The sequence below is a fragment of the Acinonyx jubatus genome, chromosome A2 (assembly GCF_027475565.1).
Source record: "Acinonyx jubatus isolate Ajub_Pintada_27869175 chromosome A2, VMU_Ajub_asm_v1.0, whole genome shotgun sequence".
NCBI lineage: Eukaryota > Metazoa > Chordata > Mammalia > Carnivora > Felidae > Acinonyx > Acinonyx jubatus.
In genome coordinates this window covers 121,627,920-121,647,809 of record NC_069383.1, presented here as the reverse complement: position 1 = coordinate 121,647,809, position 19,890 = coordinate 121,627,920, and the positions used below count along the sequence as shown (strand labels likewise).

The 19,890-nt window shown below is 38.3% G+C and overlaps 1 protein-coding gene across 8 annotated transcripts in view; it reads left to right on the top strand.

The window, feature by feature from the left end:
- Positions 1–19,890, top strand: part of LOC106969548 (contactin-4) — an 884,673-nt gene that overhangs the window by 799,890 nt on the left and 64,893 nt on the right. For all 8 annotated transcript variants that reach the window (XM_027042504.2, XM_027042501.2, XM_027042502.2 and 5 more), the window contains one exon: positions 17,399–17,526. In XM_027042504.2, the coding sequence (XP_026898305.1) occupies positions 17,399–17,526 (128 nt within the window). The remainder of the gene's footprint in view (positions 1–17,398; positions 17,527–19,890) is intronic.

Sequence of the window (19,890 nt, the reverse complement as noted above, 5' to 3'; positions counted from 1 at the left end):
ATTTTTGGTTGCAGATGATAGAAACCCAACTTAAACTCGCTTACAAAGGATTTTTAAACAATTTTGTTGCAGTATAATTTGTATACCATAAAATTCACCTGTTTTAAGTGTACAGCTCGATGAGTTTTAGTAAATTTACTGACTTTCTCAAATGTAACCATAATCTAGTTTTAGAGTATTTTCTTTACCCTTTGAGGAGAATTTACTGGCTCATGTATCTAAAGATTCTAGAGTTTGCTCTATGGTCTATACAAAATATCACAAAGACTTGATTTCCCATGGTTTCTTTCTTGGGCAAAATATTCTCCGGTATGAATGAGGGGTAACCCTTGGCAGATCATTTACCATTTTAGTAACTAGCAGAAAATGTTTACCTCTTGTCCAGTTTTTTTAGCAAATGTCTTAAGACGACTCTCATTTACTCTGATTGGCCTAGAGGAAGTCACATGCACACCCCTGAACCAATCACTTTAATCAGGAGTATGTGATATTCTGACTGTTCATGCCTGAGTCACATGAATACCACAGCATCTAGGTGATGGTGTTATTACCACCCAAACTATGTGGTCTGAGAGTGGAGAGACAGGGCTTCCCAAAGGAAAATCAAGTTTATTAGGAATGGGTGCTAGATGTTTCTAGCAGGCTCATAATGGAGGTCTACTCCACAGGAGAATTCAAGGATCAGAACAATTGTTGCTTCTTTCCTTTTGAATTCCCTGTGGTGCCTTTTATATAGCAAGTGTTCTGGAAATATCTGCAGCCTGATAATGTTTGTGCTAAAACACAGCAGACCAAAATGAAGGAATCTGTGTTCCCTTATTTTATTGTTTGGGAAGCCTTTACAAAAACTAGGAAGATGACTAATATGCTTAAAAGATGATAATTTGGGGCTCATAATATAAGAAGCTACATGGGTACCTGATGGTTAGGAATAGTTGGATACGTGTAGGAACTTAAAAGCAGGTTGCAACCAGACTCTTGCCCTGCATTTCGTCTTTCTACTATGTAGAAAGATGCCCTTTCTTAATGCCTTTTTCTCAGAAGAGTGACCCTAGTGAATAACCTGGAGTTAATTCAATGGTATAACATAAGGTAGCAGGGAAGCTAGCAAGCACATTGTAATTTATATCTGCCAAACATTTTTTTCCAAACTATATACATCTTTATATATAACATAAAATAATGAAAAATTCCAGAACCTTTGGAATAAATAATTCAATAGCAGTGTACATCTTGGAGTATACTGCCTGTAGAAAGAAACAGTTGAAAATTGCAAAGAAACAAATTTATATCTTAAAAGCAAATTTTATACTTAATTTCATGAAAGGAAAATGATTGACAGCAAATTTTGGCATCTAAAGAAATTTTATTTTCCAATGACTTTTAAAGTTTTCTTTCTTGACAAGGAACTTCAGGAATGGCAAGGTATTTCTTTCTTAATTGCAATGTGACTATTAAGATGCTGTAAAAACTTGCAAATTAGGTTGTAAATAGCAGCAATCAAAGCATTAACTCTCTTAGCCACATTTCCTAAGGTGCACTTATTTTACGCTACAGATAGATATTAAAAAATAAACCTAAATGCTTACCTAAGAAGTCCAGTTTCCTATTTTCCAAGCACAATGGTATAATTGTGGCTCTAATTTATAGCATACTTTGTAGGGTTGCTGATTAATTATACAGACCTCCTGATGTTTTTTATATTATTTTCAACTTTGTGTCTTTCTGTTCTTTGACCACTACAGAGAATATCCATAAATCACTTATTACTAAGGTTACCTCATTTAAAAAAAAATGAATTTGCTATTAGCATCAGGTTGCTCATATATCGCTGTAAGTGTTCATAATCTCTCTGTTTCTTATTTTTGGACCCCCCCCCCCCCCCGCCACACACACACATTCACTCACTCCCAGGCACAACACTTAAAATAACGCTTCTCATAAGTAATTGTCTGACTTTTAGCATCAACCCAAGGCAAACATGTCTAACAATTCTGTATCACTTGGCCTGAGATCTAGGACACCTCAACAAAGCAACAAAGTGTGCTTTGTTGGGCATAATATTAGCCAACCTAATTCTTTACCTGATGAGAGATCTCCAGTTTGAAAATAATTGCAGCGTATTTGATTTGTTGCTTGAGGTTATCAGTATTTTCAGGATTACTATATTCTTTTCATTATTCCTTTGAGTTTAACATTTACACGAAATTACTGAATTTTCCAAGAAATGTGGCATACTGATTATTAGGGAAGGATTTGCCAGAAAACTTTTTTATACATACATAGGACAAATATGCTCAGATAGTATCCTGCCCCCTCTTTTTTTTTACTCTAACTAGGTAATATTCACAGTGATCTGTTCTCTTCAACACCCCTCCCCATATATTCTTATCAAACTCCCCTTATCACTGTCATATCTAGATTACTGTGTTCCGCCCCTCAACCGAGACACCTTTAATTATAAGAGCTTCCTGCTCCTTTCTTAAGTTCTTCACTTTTTCTGTCATCGATTTCCCCTTGGAATTAAGAAAAGGTCCTTGCAGATTTTGGCTATTAAATAGGAGAGGACACATATATCAATTCCTTAAATGTTCTGTCATCATGAGAATTATTTATTGAAACCCATTACCTGTGTGATTTTATAGTTCTCTTTAGCTGGTTTGTCTGAAAAGAAAAAAGGCTCTTCCTTGAAAAGAAATAGCTTTCTTTTTCATCTAGGGGAAAAAATAGTACAACACCCAGGTCCCTGTCTACATTTTTCACATGACACTTGGTTACTTATTTGTTGAGAGAAGAGAGGATTGCTACAAGGACTTGGCTTCATCATGGAAATTTTCTCCCATATAAAATAGACCTGAAGGTACAGAGCACATACAAATAATCCCCATGGGAAAAAAACACCCAAGTATTAACTTCACCACATAGAGTCCTTTTCCCGAGGTTTATAGAAAACAGTAAATATAGCTTTACGCACCTTCATGAATCAAACTTTTGGTGACATCTCTGTTTACTCCAGGACATTAATTTCTCTTTACAGTTTTGTGACATGGAGAGGCTTTAGGAGAACTATAAACTTTGAAAAACAATGTGCATAATTGCATTTGAGCAGGGGCAGGGGTAGTGGATAATGGTATAATCGACTTCTGATTGTTAAAGAGATCTCTGACTTCCACCCGCCCACCAAAAAAGCTTAGAAATTAGGGTGTTTATCCCAAGAGGTATGCACCAGTCTCTCTCAAATTGTCAAGACTAAATGAATTTTAACCCAGTAATCAACATATTTACTATATGCCTGTCTGTATATAAAGGACTAACTGAAATGATAAGGCAATAGAAGGAATTCTAAGACTTGGACCCTGATGCCTGGAAGTTGTTTGGATAGGTGGGGTGATGGGATATTGGCAGTATGTGATAAATGCCATGTGAGTAGATCTGACAGCTTCAAAATGTCGTGAATTTGCAATAATGGGACCTGCCCAACACAGTTTGATGGCCCACTTGTCGTCATTGTGTAAAAGGAGCTTTATGTTGGGAGCATGGTTGAAATAGGTGTGTGTTTAACAAAGTAGAAGACTTGCATGTCTGTAAGTACTCGGATAATCTCAGGCAGCTCACAGTATACAGACATTAAATGGCAGTGAATCACATAGTTCATTTTTACTCCTCAAGGGAAAGTCAGTTTGGTCCTAGTATGTATGAAGACTTTTGAAACCCTGGGTAATACCCCTTTGCCAAATAAAAAGCAGACTGTTAGCTCAATATCCTGGGAGATAACCACACCCAACTAGAGTGTAATACCTTGGGTGGGGTGTGTTTTTACCATATTTATTTCTATGGTTGGTATATATCGCGAGTGGTACTGGTTTCTATCTATATAGTAGCAATATGATGTTTTCTTTATTCAGTTACTTTAATTTTAACCTTTGAGCCACTTAAACAAAATACTATTAATTATGATAATGCACAAAACAATAATAATAAAAATGATCATTGCAGCTAACATTTATTATGTGCTTACCATGCACCACCACAGCTACAAATGTTTCACAACTATTTTCACATGTAACCTTCTCAAAAAAACCTATGAAATAGATGTATTATTATTATGACCTCATTTTAGAGATGGCAAAGCTGGAATCTGGAGAAGTTAAGAGACTTTCCTGAGTCACAAATCTAACAAACATTGGGGCAAGGATTCAAGGATTCAAGTAGTACATGAGCAGGGCAGAAATTAGGAGCATGCCAGGGTGTTCAGGAACGCTTGTACTGAATGACCAACAAGGCAATCCTGAGTTTCTGTTCTTCTGCAGAAGGCCAAAATACTAAGTGCAGTTGGTGTTCAAGGTAGGGAGGGCCTTTGAGAATTTTAGCTGGACCCTGACTATGGTGTACTATCACTAACATGCAGGAGGTAAGAGATTCCACTTTGATTTCCTCACTTAGAAATGTTATAAAGTTCTGGGGTGAGTGGTTGAAACAAACAGACCATGATCTTGCAATTCCCAAAGGGTTGAAAGTTGCATCCATAATAAAATGACATGTTTTTCTAGCATGGCCAGTATTGCTGTTTGTATTGTAGAAATGTCCCCTGCTTACCAAATTACATAATCTATATAGTGGGCCTCTCTTTCTAATGAATAATTAATATTCTCTTCTGGGCATTTTAGTTACTTAGGGGTAAGGGAACTGTCTATGATTGCAACTTCAACTTATATTTTTATACATTCTTTACTTTTGCTTCTGCTTTCACACATTAGTGTGAACACATATTTCTCAATATTAGAAAAGGCTATTTTGACAAGTTTAATTAGAAAGCAAAAAAATGTATTTAATTATATAAGCAAAGGTGTAATGGCAAATTTAAGGAAATCCTCTTAAATGTGGTTATAATGTTTTTTGCCTTTTGTTTTATTTCTTTCTTACACCCAACAACAGCACGGGATGGCATGGTAGAAAATGTACAGGCTTTGTAGTGAGATCTTAGTTTGAAACCTCATTCTTTACTGACTACATTGACCTTGGACATTTTAATTCACTTTCCTAGATTTCATTTCTCTCATCTGAAAAATTGGGATAATAATGCTTCTTGGGATTACTGTGCAGTTTAAATGTGATAATGGTGCAAGCATCCAACGGCACCCAGTAGTGTGAAATAGGTGTTTGATAAACTTTCTCAGTACCTTGCCATGCACAACACTCGACGTGGCGTACTTACAGCCATCCCTCTAGGTCTTCTGGTCTGCTTCTGTGCATGTCTTCTTTGTTTCCAATTATGTCTAAAGACACCTTCACTTTGCTATTAAATTATTCTTTTACTAGCTGTTCTAGTGTCCTAAGAGATTGTTATATAAAACATTTTGAGTACCTTGTAGTTTAATAATAAGATTTTTTCTCATTATACAAGTAATATTACTTATTATGATGCTTTGATAAAAACACATAGAGGTGTAGAGAATAAAATATTGTATTACTTTTCTGTCCCTACCCCATTCATCTTCACAATGCCCTATAGATTTATATTGAAATTGGCTCAGGTGATAACAGTTCTGGAAGAAAGGAATTCTAAATCTTGTATTAATGGAGATGCAGATCCTGCATAAATTAAAGGTAGCAATTTAAGAAACAAATTTTAGACAAAAACATGTCCTTTATTTTTTTCTTCCCCAAACATGGTATTTGGGGTGTTTTTTTCCTTACAATGTCAATAAAGAAAATTTCAAAGTCATATCCACCCAAGGAAAATATTTACCACATCTGTCCATACACTGTGTCACAAAGAGTAATTAAAATTACCTCCACAATTAACTCTGTGATTTAAACACTCAACTATACCTGGGAAGACAGTCCCTTCTGGGTTATTTTGCGAAGCTTTTAAAACTATTGTTCAGGGGAAGTTAAAGTTGGATCAGCCCAGGTTAAGCAAACACAACTTTATTGTCTCTTTCGAGCAGTGCTGGAGGCAAGGGCAATAATAGGATCTGAACTGCTGGTTGTTCTTCAAGCAGACTGGAATACACAGGTTGTTCAGTGGTTTATTAAACTCAAATCTTACGACAGAAAGCAAATTATCTCTAAGGGAACTTTGTCACCAAGGTGTCTGTTCAATAGCAATGTCTATTGCTGCCACCGAGACTACACAGAAAGATCAATGACAGGTTGGCCTGAAACTGCCCTTGAAGTAAGGATCTTCCCACTGACCTTCATTTAAATTCGTAATCCAAAACCCTCTTTTCTCAAGATGGGGAGAAAAGCCATCTTCTGGGGCTCTCAGTTGACTCTGTATCCACTGCACAGTCTTTGTACAAATAAGGATTATTCTCTGTCTCCATTAGGCCGAGAATTTCCATGTATCTTTTAAAATTCAGTATGTAAACTCTGGCAAATCCCAGTTAAAAGTTTAATCAGGGTTCTCCAGAGAAACAGAACCAATAGCATATATAAGAAAATATTTATATAGGAACTGGCTCACCCAGTTATGGAGGCCAAGAAGTCCCACGATCTGCTGTCTGACAACTGGAGATGCAGGAAAACCTGTGATGTGATTTAGACAGATTCCCAAGGCCTTTGAACCAGTGGAGCTGATGGGTATAACTCCTAGTCCAACTCCGAAGTTCCAAGAACCAGAAGCGCTGATGTCCAAAGCAGTAGAAAATGGGTGTCCTAACTCAAACAGAGAGAGCAAATTCACCCTTCCTCCTTCCTTTCAGGCCCTCAAAGGATTTGATGATACTCATCCTTGGCGAGGGCAATCTTCTTTACGAAGTCTACTAATTCCAATGCTAAGCTCTTTTAGCAACACCTTCAAGACTCAGAGAAAATAATGCTTAACCAGCTATCTGAACATCCCCTAGCCCAGTCAAGCTGACACAAAACTATTACCAAAACAACAACAACAACAACAAAAAATACTAAAGTGAAAATACCTTTAAATTTTATTAAAATAGATAGCCAAATTCTAATGAAAACAAGTGTTTGTGTTTGTTTTTGTTTTTCCTTAAGAGCAAAGTTTTGCTGGGTTGTTTTTTTGGTTTTGGGTTTTTTTTTTGGGGGGGGGGGGTTGGTTTTCTTGGCTGTTTTCTATAGCACACCAATGCCAGTTCATCTTCCAGGCTTTTCTTATTTCTCAACTGGCACAAAGCCAGGAATAGCTCTGCCAAGTCAGTATGTCTTCACCTCTGTTGGTCACAGGCTAATTCTCCAGTTGATAGGTTGAATATACAAATCTTTATCTGTGTCTCTTCATTGCTGCTTCATTCCTTCCAAGTTTAGACTCTTTCATGGGTGTTGAAATTGTAAAACTGTTGTACTGCCGTTGCCTCAAGGACAGGTGAAGACAGTGCCTGTCTCACAAACAAGATGGCTTTCATAAAGAACTTCTTAGAAAACCGTATGTTGCCATTTTGGTATAGACCTCCTCTATATAATTTTGACTATAATTTTAATATCAAAATAAGAATTAATTGGCCTGTGTAACAACAACATAAAAAGGTTTGAATGGAAGATCTACCTTAGTCCAACAAATTAAAAAAATTGGATCACTCATATGAGGACTTTAAGAGACAAAACAGATGAACATAAGGGAAGGGAAACAAAAATAATATAAAAACAGTGAGGGGGACAAAACGGAAGAGACTCATAAATATGGAGAACAAACTGAGGGTTACTGGAGAGGTTGTGGGAGGGGGGATGGGCTAAATGGGTAAGGGGCACTAAGGAATCTACTCCTGAAATCTTTGTTGCACTATATGCTAACTAATTTGGATGTAAATTTTAAAAAATAAAAAAAATTAAACAAAATTATAAATTGAAAAAAATGGATCAATTAAAAGAAGAAATTGAAATTGTAGGTAGGCCCTAGTTTTCGTTTTCCTATTGGACTTTTATATTTTTATACAGTATCCATTACTACACCAAAACTGACCTTTATACTGCACATTTGACTGATAATATTTCACCTAAATAACAATAATTTCAAGTCTTTTGAAATGTAGCTACTGTTGGGGAAAAGGACCAGGCCCCATGCATGCGAGGGTGTTGGCTGGTGAGCATGAGCAGGGTGCTAGGCCCGTGGAATCAGACACACTCCTCTGCATCACATCCTCTTCCCAACCTCTAGGACTGTAGAGTGGGCTCTGAAGCTGCTACCTCAGCCCAGGTCAACAGTCATGGTAGATTTCCTTTCTTGATACTGTATAGGTTAAATAATATTACCCTAGGGGCACCTGGGTGGTTCAGTTGGTTGAGCATCTGACTTAGACTCAGGTCATGATCCTGTGGTTAGTGAATTAAAGCCCCACATCAGTGTGTCAGCACAGAGTTCACTTCAGATCATCTGCTCCTCTCTCTCTGCCCCTTCCCCATTTGCACTGTCCCCAAAAATAAATATTAAAAAAAAATAGTACCCCCCTAAGGTTCATGTCTACCAGCAACTTCAAAAGGTTAGCTTATTTGGAAATAAGACCTTACAGATGTAATTGAGTTAAGATAAAGTCAAACCAGATTCAAGTGGGTCCTAATCCAATGACTGGTGTCCTTGTAAAAAGAGAGATATTTGAATATAGACACATGTGCACAGAGGGAAGACGATGTCAAGAGACACACAAGAAGAATGCCATGTGATGTTAGAGGCAAGAATTCAAGTGATACATCTATAAACAAAGGAATGCCAAGGACCAATGACTGTCACCCGAAGCTAGGAAAAAGGCAAAGAAGGATTCTCCCTCTGAGCTTCCAAAAGGAACCAGTTCTTCCAGCACCTTGATTTCAGACTTCTAGGCTCCAGATCATAAATTCTTGCTGTCTTAAGCCACCCAGTTTCTGGCACCTTTCTCTGGCAGCCAGAGAAAACTAATATAATAAATACCCTGTTCCCCCTCCTGCTCCTTGCTTTGGTCTCTGTGAGGTGTTTCTGGTGTGGGGAGAATCCAAAAAGGAGGAAAATGTAGCCTGTAGCCTAAAGGCTACCCAAAAGCCCTGTTCCATTTACTCAGCACAGGGTGATAGTTTAAAGTAATCTAAAGTGATCTCAAAACCCCACAGGAATAGGGTAGAGACATTGATGAGCTCTTGGAGCCAAGGTAGGAGCTACAAAGTCTAGTGACTGCTTAAAGGAGCTACTGCTTTTCCCCTCCAGTTCACTGGTGCCCTACAGGAGTGCCGTGTGGTAGTATCCTATTTTCCCATTAATCACAACTAGCTAGGAATGGGTTTTTACATGAAATCTCCGAATTATTTGGATTAAAAGAAAATTCGGGGGCACCTGGCTGGCTCAGTCGGTAAGCATCCGACTTCAGCTCAGGTCATGATCTCAGTTCACGAGTTCGAGCCCCGTGTCAGACTCTGTGCTGACAGCTCAGAGCCTGGAGCCTGCTTCAGATTCTGTATCTCCCTCTCTCTCTCCCCGCCTCTGCTCCTCATGATCTGTCTCTCTCACAAAAAAAAAAAAAAAAAAAATTAAAAAATTCAATGCAGAATGATGCACACACATCTGTAGCTAGGCAGTCCTTCCTTTGACTTAAAAATGAGGCCCTAGCTGCCTGGCGGACATGTGCCTAGCCCGATACTGTGTCTTAAGGTATAGTGACCCCTGGTTTAGGGATGTGTGACTTAATTGCCCTCATTCTAGTACATCACTGTCAGCCCTGGGGTTACGAATCCTATGCCATCTCCACCATTCTGCCTGTTGGCTTGAGTTCAGAAGTAGCAGTACTTATAGTAACCATGTTTCAAGCTTTAGAATATATTTTAGCCCTCCAGGAGTGTTAACCTCTTTTGTAATGTGTAAATCTGTCCTTTCAAATAGCAAATGTGTTTTCTGGAACTCCTCATGTGTAAGAGAAAAGAGAAGCCTCTTATGACCCTTTGAAATTTTTTTAACTATGCATGATTTTCTTTTAATTTTTTTTAACATTTATTTATTTTTGAGACAGAGAGAGACAGAGCATGAATGGGGGAGGGGCAGAGAGAGAGGGAGACACAGAATTGGAAGCAGGCTCCAGGCTCTGAGCCATCAGCCCAGAGCCCGACGTGGGGCTCAAACTCACGGACCGCGAGATCCTGACCTGAGCTGAAGTCGGATGCTTAACCGACTGAGCCACCCAGGCGCCCCTAACTATGCATGATTTTAAGTGATTTATTTTGTCCGTGTTCTAACCCTATTAAAGATGACCTCGGGGCACCTGGGTGACTCAGTCGTTTAAACATCCAACTTCGGCTCAGGTCAAGATCTCACAGTTTGTGAGTTTGAGCCCTACATTGAGCCCTGCACTGACAACTCAGAGCCTGGAGCCTGCTTCAGATCCTGTGTCTCCCTCTTTCTCTGTCCCTCCCCTGCTCAGTCTCTCTCTCTCAAAAATAAATAAATGTTAAAGAGGACTTAAAAGTTAACAGAGGGTGCCTGGGTCTCTCAGTTGGTTAAGTGTCCAACTTCGGCTCAGGTCATGATCTCACAGTTTGTGGGTTTGAGCCCCACATCGGGCTCTGCACTGATGGCTGTTTCAGATTCTGTGTTTCCCTCTCTCTCTGCCCCTCCCCTGCTTGTGCGCTCTCTCTCGCTCTCTCTCTCTCTCTCTCTCAAAAATAAATAAATAAACATGTTTAAAAAGTTAACAGTTTGAACCCTCCATTGTGTGGTTGAAAGGAAATTATTAATCCCCAATACCCCCCTTTGCAGGAGGGGAGAACTGATTTTCTCAGTTGTACCTTAAAGGGTTTTACTTACAAAGTGAGTGTTTCCAGACAGGTGAGGATGCGCCTCGTCTATCACCAGCGGTTGGGCTTCCATTGCAGAACTGCTTTCAGAATCATGGGTCACCATTTGGGGATAACCCTTCTCTTTAGGGTGATGGAATATTGTGGAGTTGGCAGCTTTTGTCATCCGTTACTAAAGCCCCCAAAAAGAAAGGATCAGCATTTTTAAAGGTCCAGTGTCCCCAGACTGGTTTTGATTAATAGGACTGACAAGGTCAGCTCTTCAATGGCCATAACCCAGAGCCTCATATTAAGAAAGAAAGATTCAATTTATCTCATAATTCCAGATATGTTCCTATCCTCTGTGGATCTGAAATCTCTAAATGAAGTGGAGGAATAACTGCTTCTCTATGCAATGTGCAATTTACTGTGTTGTGAATTAGATGACCTCTTTTCATGTAGGGAAAATGAAGTCCTGTGTCACATCTTTATTTTTACTACTTGCTGCTTTATCATTTTTGACTTTTCTCTGATACTATCAATGATTTAAAAGGAGCCTACAGGTAGGTCAGGGCTAACCTGTTCTAAGCCAGGAACAGATTTACATTTTCAATTCCTTTTACCTAACTCTATCCCTATTCATGAGTATTAGAAGGAGCTCAAAGTTCATTATCAAGCTAATAGCTATGGGTCAGTCAATAGTCTGAAACAGGAAAACTGAAATGAAATGGAAACTTTGAAATCTCATCAAGAAATAAATGTAAAAATACAACTGTCCTTGGATTGGATTCAGGCACTATATTCATGGAAAAAATGAATATAGAAATATTAGCCAAAAAACTTTTTCTAAGTTGGTATAGAATCCAAATTGAAAGGAAGCAAGTATCTAAACATTTGTGTTGAGTTATATTTCAAATGTTTCTCACATTAGTCTAAATTAGCACCCTAGGGACAAATGCTAGCTTTATGCTAATTACCCACTTATAAAAATCCCATAAATTCAAAGCAACAAGTCATTGTATACTTGTATACTTTATCTGCAGAAATAAATAGCAAAAAGTGTATGATACAGATGTATATAAAAGAAGATCAGGTCACTTTTTTCAGACTCAGAAATACATGGTCATTCCTCTATAATTGAGTTAACCAGTCTTCTGGCAACAAATTCTAAAGAGGTAGCTGTCAACAAATCATCTGGTGAATTTATTCTCTCCTCTCCACTTTCACTACCACTATTTCCTGAACAAGTTCACTAATTTCTCTAAGATATTGGGATCTTCCAATTGCAAGGGATTAAAACCAAATTTCTGGTATCTTAAATTATTGACTTGTGTAACTGGGGCATCCAAAGGAAGCTTCTGGCTTAGCCATGATCAGAAACAGGGGCTCAAAGAGGTCATAAGTTCTCTCCTCTCTCTCTCTCTCTCTCTCTCTCTCTCTCTCTCTGCCTCCTGGCCTCTGCTTGTCTTCACTTGACTTCCTTTAGGCATGCTTCCAGTGGTGGGTAGGATGACTGCTAACAGTTCTAGATTTCCATCTCCAAATGTAATCATTCAATAGAAGGACATTGTTTCCTCAAATAGCTCCTGGTTTTGCTAGCATGCCTAGCCCTAAGCCAATCACTGCAGACGGGGGAACAGGGTCTCCTCATTGGCCAGGCCCTGGTCCTTGCCTATCTTTATATGTGAATAGCATGGGAAACAGATTCCCTACCGGCAAACGCAGTGCCCTTCCTAGTATGCATGTATAGAGATGTGTGTGTTACGGTATTTAACACATTGACATCATTTCTAGGTACGTAATTATCTAAGGTCTTTCTGCTTTATGTAGGCCTGGTGCACAGGAGGTGTTGAGTAGATATCTTTGAATAAATGAGTCCAACTTTTCATCCCCTTCTGTAACTACTTGATGTTGCCCACATGCTTCATTAAGCATAATAATGTTTTATAGGATTTCAGAAGGGCAGAACTACTTGGTAGTAGTCTTAGCCTTAACACAGTTCTTTGTTAATATCTGAAACAATGGATTTAGGAGGCTACAGAATTTTAGTTTACAGAATATTTGGCTAGTGCACTTAAATGGCACATTTCAAGTGCCTGGCATTGGTGTCAGCACTGCATATCTTTATAACACCTTGGGAAATCGTTACTTTTATTATTCCATTATCTAAATAAGGACACTTACATACAAAGATAATAGTCACACAGTTCATAAGTGGCACGAGGCTGATTTGTGCTTAGACGGTATAGTTTCAGAGTTTATGTTGTCAATCAGCACACTATATTGCTTGGATAAGAAGGTGGTTCAATCTCACAAAATTCCATGTTATATCCACATTTGGATTATAGCTAGGAAAAATAAACAGTCACAGCAATAGGGTATAATTTAATGACAGATACTAAAATTTACTCCTTCTACAGATTATCTCCCTCACTCACCTTTTCCATTGTCCAGAGTTTAAGTCTTGGAGGCTTAGTTCTTACCTCTTTGTTAAAAAAAAAAAAAAAAAAGTGGGGCATGGGGGATATTAAAACACTTAACCAATGTCAGGCACTGAAATATTAAAAATGAGTAGTTAGTTTGTCAAAATTACTTTGTCATTTAACAAAGCTTAAAGGAAATTGGATAAGGAAGCTTTGAGTATAAGGGGCAAAGAGAGCCTTGAGAGAGATTGTGTAGAGCTAGCTGGGTCCCATAGCTGGATAGCAACAATATGTTGGGTGCCTTTTGTGCAATGGATATACCATCATTAAGGATTCAGGGATGCAAAGGACAGTGGGAAATGGGAAAAACATTTATACAGCACTTTACAATTAATAGAACCTTTCACGTATCTCATTGTAGAAGATAATCATCATAGTAACCAGTGACATTAAAAGAAGAAAAACTAGGGTGCCTGGGTGGCTCAGTTGGTTGAGCCTCTGACTTCGGCTCAGGTCACGATCTCACATCTCATGAGTTCGAGCCCCACGTCAGGCTATGTTCTGACAGTTCAGAGCCTGGAGCCTGCTTCGGATTTTGTGTCTCCCTCTCTCTCTGCCCCTAACCCACTCGCATTCTGTCTCTGTCTCTCTCAAAAATAAACATTAAAAAATAAGAAGAAGAAGAAGAAAAACTGATGTAGACCAGTAGCTCTCTATTGGGGATGATTTTTGCCCCCACGGAACATTTACCCATATTTGGAGATATCTTCGATTGTCACAACTTGGGAAGAGAGGCAGAACGACTAGAATGCAGTGTGTATGGGATAAAGATAGTGCTAAATATCCTTCCAGGACAAAGAATTATGTGGTCTAAAATGTCACTAGTGCCAAGGCTAAGAAACCTTAGCTTGGACATAAGTAATTGGGTCAGGTCACATACTTAGCAAGAATCAGAGTCAAGGCTAAGACCAGGTGATCTGATGACAAACTCTTTACTTGTTTTCTTATTCATATCCTGTTGGCATTAAACACTATTATACAGGCAGTGGTTTTAGGTTTTTGGAAATTACCACTTGAAATGGTAAAATTATTAACAGGCCTTTGTGCTTTGAAAGAGTCACCTCACCCCTTAGTGTTTAATATGCTCCAGATGTATGTTACCTCATGGAAGATGACTCCATATCCAAAACACAAATGTCACCTTCCTTACTGAGATGTTCTATGTTGGCATTTCACAATTTCCAGAGAATCGTTTTATAAATAGGAGTATGATTAACTCATTTAAAGCTATTTTTGTGATTATTGAGGGAATTAGGATTTAATCACCACTCTATTTTTATCAGTACATCTGCTCTTGGGCTAATGGGTTATCATATGGTCTTTATTGAGCAACTGTTATGTGCATATTATGGTGTGAATGAATAAAGGGCCTCCTTGTCTGCCTCTTATATATTGATTTGGGAGGACTCAGTTCATTTGTGTATTGACCTCAGTTTGTCAGATATAGTAGTTGGAGTGCACAAAGCAGGCTGACTTAATTACTATATTAAGGAAAAGTATGTTCAGAGAATGTCCCATTTTTCCCGTATGCACAAAAAACTAAGTAGGAGGACAGTTTTAAAGACGAAAGAATAACAGCAACAAAATGACTGCCTAGTACATACCAGGAAATGTGCTAGAAATCCCACTGACCTTATCTTACCTAATTCTTGCCTCTGATCACACAGGTAGAGCTGACAGCACTGGAATTAGAACACCCATCCTTCTGATTCCAACATCCTATATAGGGTGCGTCTGCCTTCATACCTTCTTATCAGCCTGAGAGTCATCAGGAAATCTGTAGCTGCTCCATCCCTAAGGGCCTTCATGAAAAGTATATAGAGCATTTTCAAACCAGTATATTTTAATCTTCACCTGTGGTTTTAAAATGACTAACCAAAAATTCTATTAAGTGAAGCTGTGACCAATCTAGACCCCTTGTTTCAAATATTTGTAAAGAACTCTATTAGGGCTAGCACGAGTACACAGTGGTTTAGCCACTCTGAATTCTTATAACATATTACTGATTTTTTTCCCTAGGATATTTATTTATTTACTTATTCACTCGGTCACTTAGCAGATACTTACAAGGCATCTACTACAGGTTATCCTAGGCACTAGTTCCTAGAGGTTAAGTCATAAGATAAACAGTCTTTGCCCACAGAGAAGCTCATGTGCCATATGGTAAGACAGCTAACAAGTAAGCAAGACTTCTAGATTGTGTTTGAGATGAAGAAAAAAAGTGGCTGCAAGAAAAGAGAATAAAAAAATAAAACAAATCCACTTTAGAGATATGAGTCTGTAAGAAAAGAAGCTGCCTCTGAGTTGAGGTCATGAGAGGGTGAGAAGGTGGTAGCTATGTCCTGGTGTAAACATAGGCAGAGCAGCAGATAGAAAGGCCCTGAGGTGGGAAAGGGTCCCAGGCACTCTAGGGACTTTCAGAAGGCCAGTGTGCCTATAGTTCATTGAAGGATAGAAAGATTGGAATGAAATCAAGTAGGCAAGAGAAAGGCAAAGGCCCGATCCTTCTGGGTTATAGAACAGAATTTATTCTGAGTGCACTGGGGTGCAAGGAAGGATCTTTAAGCCTGAGAGAAGATGTAATCTGATCTATATTTTAAAAGATCACCTGATCACTGACTGAAGAATAATAATACATCTGAGGGGCAAGAGTAAAAATAGCAAATCATGTAAGAGGCTGTTTTGATAGAGTAGATGAGAAGGGGGAAGCAGAAGAGATAGAAATGGGTGAATTTGAAGGATAAACTGGAGGTTCAGCAGACATTTACCTTGAATGGGCCACCTGTGTACATTTTTTTTAGTTCTCTGACTGGTGTCCCAGCCAGGCTACGTGTCCTGTTCATCTCTGCACCTTCCTCTGCTGCTTAGTTCTGTTGAAAACAGGGTTCTCTACAATCTTTCCTGTTCCAGTCTTGTGTCTCTCAGTGAATGTGTTTCCTTCTCAGGTGGTAGATATTTGTCACAAATTATGGGCCCTGAGATGTGCCATCCCCATTTGCTATTCTGCCATTGTCATACCATCTTGTGGGATATTTTAATTTATTTTTAATTCAGTTCTTGCATTTCATTAAAAATGTATTGCCTGACATATTTCAGCAAATATGCTTAATAATAGCTCATTTAAATTTAAGCCACTCATCTAGAAGAAAACATTTTTAAGTTAATTAATTAATTAATTAATTTGATGTTTATTTATTTTTGAAGCAGAGGAGACAGAGCATGAGTAGGGGAGGGCCAGAGAGAGAGAGGGAGACACAGAATCTGAAGCAGGCTCCAGGCTCTGAGCTGTCAGCACAGAGCCTGACACAGGGCTCAAAACCACAAGCTGTGAGAGCATGACCTGAGCTGAAGCCAGACACTTAACCCACTGAGCTACCCCAGACGCCCCTTAAGTTTATTTTGAGAGAGAGAGTACATGCATGCACGCTAGCAGGAGAGGGGAGAGAGAGGGAGAGAGAGAGAGAGAGAGAGAGAGAGAAAGAGAGAGAGAAAATCCCAAGTAGACTCTGGGCTAGTGCAGAGCCTGATGTGGGGCTCAGTCTCACAAATCACAAGATCATGACCTGAGCGGAAATCAAGAGTCTGACGCTTAACCAATTGAGCCACCCAGGCACCCTTAGAAGAAAACATTTTCAATGAAAATGAAATGGCCAATCAAGAGATTTTTTTTTCTTATACCTCAGCTGTTTAAAGACTAACATGAAGGGTGCCTGGGTGGCTCAGTTGGTTAAGCGTCCGACTCTTGATTTCAGCTCAGGTCATGATCTTATGGTTTTGTAGGTTGAAGCCCCGCATCGGTCTCTGTGCTAACAGCATGGAGCCTGCTTGGGATTCTCTGTCTCCCTTTCTCTCTGCCCTTTCCCAACTCACACTGTCTCTATGTCTCAAAACTTAAAAAAATAAATAAAGACTAATGGTGATCTACAATAAGCCTTCCCTATGCATAATGTGGTTAGAGATGCTGAAGACAGAGAATGGTTACAACCTATCTAATGTTTCTAATTTATTCCAACAGAATGTTGGGATCGTTTTACCAAGATAAGTGTTAAAAGCGCTAAATAAGTCATATATCTTAATTATATTTATGTGTCTATAGATAAATACCCTAAATAAAGATGAGGCTATCAAGTGATATAGCCATGAGTTAGAGTTTGAAAGATGACGGAAATAATTTTCAGTTAGTCATATGAGTTAAACTTACCATTTTTGGTTTGTTTTAATTTCAGAATTACCATTTCTGAAGACGGAAGCCTCAGAATTGTCAATGTGACTAAGTCAGATGCTGGAAGTTATACCTGTGTAGCCACTAACCATTTTGGAACTGCTAGCAGTACTGGAAACTTGGTAGTAAAAGGTAATGACTAACCCAGAGAACACATACATTGATATACATGTTTTCATTTCTAGTATTGCCATCTCGGGTGTCAGGATGGCTGAGTGGTCTAGGGAGCCAGACTCTAATATTGCTATCTATAGAAGTGGCATCATTCATTTTAATATGTACAGATATTACTGTGTTGCTAAATTAATACATCATGCCAAACATGATATGATTAATGATTCTTAGAGAACTGTTGGTAATGAATATGATTGAAAGGCTATCTTATTTCAGCATCATCCAATACAATTTTGAGAATTACAGCCATTGTATCCATTATACTATTGTAACTAATGTTATCTTCAATCCTTTAATTAAATTTCTTTCAAGTCTCTGTAGATTTGAAATTCATGTCTAGGAACACTGTGCTAACAAATTAAAAACCCATGACTCAAATACTATTTTTAGCCAACATTGTTTAAACAATGACATTGGCTATTTTTAAAAGAGCTACTCTGGTTATTCAGAGATATGGATATGGATTATTATACCAATAAAGGGCTTTGATCACCTCTGTGCTTTTTTAGTCACCCTGCCAACCCTCTCAGTTTTGAGGAAATAAAATTTTCCACATAACCTTAGTCTGGGTGCTTTGTAGTATATGACACAAATTCCTTTATGCCCTTAGCACAGCACATGATATGAGTCTATTCTATCACCCGATTGATGGGATGCGCTGAAAGTACTAAATTGCAAAGTATGAGATTTTAATTTACATTTTATTTGCATTTCTATTATTTCCTGGCTTATAGAGTCATAGAATTTTTGAGTTGAAAGGATCTCGGCAATGGATGATCTGACTGGGGAAGATAAGGCTCAGGTTGGTGACTTTCTCAAGGTCACTAGTAGTGGAAGAGGGGTGTTAATCCAGGACTCCTGTACTAGGAAATATTTTTAATTCTGTTTTCTTTTTCTATAATAGATTTTTATAAAATAGATATTTTTGTATAATAGATATAGATGGGTCACATCATATTATTTTCTTCTTCTTCTTTGTTGCTCCTTCTGTGAAGTAAGATAGCCTAAGAAAAATAAAAATATCTCTCTGTCTCAATTGTAATTTAAAGAAGAAAGATAACAACTATCTAATTGCCTATTTTGGGGTCATTGGAAATTGGAAAGATACTACCATTTAGAGAAGGCTTTTTATTCAAAACATACTTATCTATGCACACAGAAAAACTGGAAGACCAAGAGTCAGAAGTAAATCTGTATTTAGATTCACTCCAGTATTTCAGTCTATAAATTAATCACTCAGAGCATTAGCATGGGCATAGACTATGTGTGCACTTGATTTCACAAGGCAAAGAGAAAAAGAGGTTAGATAATATTTGTAAATCAAAATTCCAGCTAGAGGTCTTTGCTAATTTATGGCTTTCTCAGCTGCAGAAGGAAACAGTGGTCAGCTAGGACCAAGAGGAATCCCAAGGTTTCAGAGCTGGTTAATGGCAGAGCTGGGACCTAATTATAGATTATTTGCTAGTTATAGAGATACAAGAGAGTACTAGGCAGTAGTCTTAGGTAGTGATTAAGAGACTGGGCTTACAGGCAGAGAGATCTGGCTTTGAATCTCATTTTTCTCACTTACTAGCTCTGTGACCTTGGACTACATAATTAACCTGTGTTGGGATAATAGCAGTGCCGACTTCTTAGAGTTGTTTTGATGACTGTGATAATCCATGTTAAGTGCTTAACATAATGTTTGGCACTCAGGAAATATTAGTAGTTGTTTTGTTGTTGTAGCTTATATTTGAATAAAATGGCTGCACATACTTTCTGAATCTTGTTGAAATGAACATTTTTGAAGTTGCCACCACCAGCCCATTAGAGTAATTAGCAAAGAGAACTGCTGAACCTGCCACCAAAAACATGCCCGAGAATGTGAAAGATTATAAACACCTAAGGCTAGAAACCACTTTTTGCTGTTCTATATTGCTGTTTTTGGATGTTTTTATATGTGGTTACAAGTTATGTCCTGTGTTTGATAAGCCTTGATTTCCTTGGCTTTCAAGATGGTGGACAGAAAGGAGTGTCCTGTATTTCCCATTAGAGTTCATATTCCAGCCATACAACCAGTCCCAGGACACTCCATCCCCAACCATCCAGATGGTTCTCTGATGCTTGTCTTGTGCCAAATCACAGCACAAAACTTGCCAATAAACCAGTTATGAAATATGCCGTATCCACCCCATGTTTGGGATGGATATAAATGTTGCTGAGGTAGGAACATCCACCTTTTTTAAGAGATTAAATACTTTATTTCTAGACTTCTCATTAAATGCAAATGGTGATTTCCCAAGTATAGTGTAAGAGACAGTTTTAGACTTCATACTTTCACTG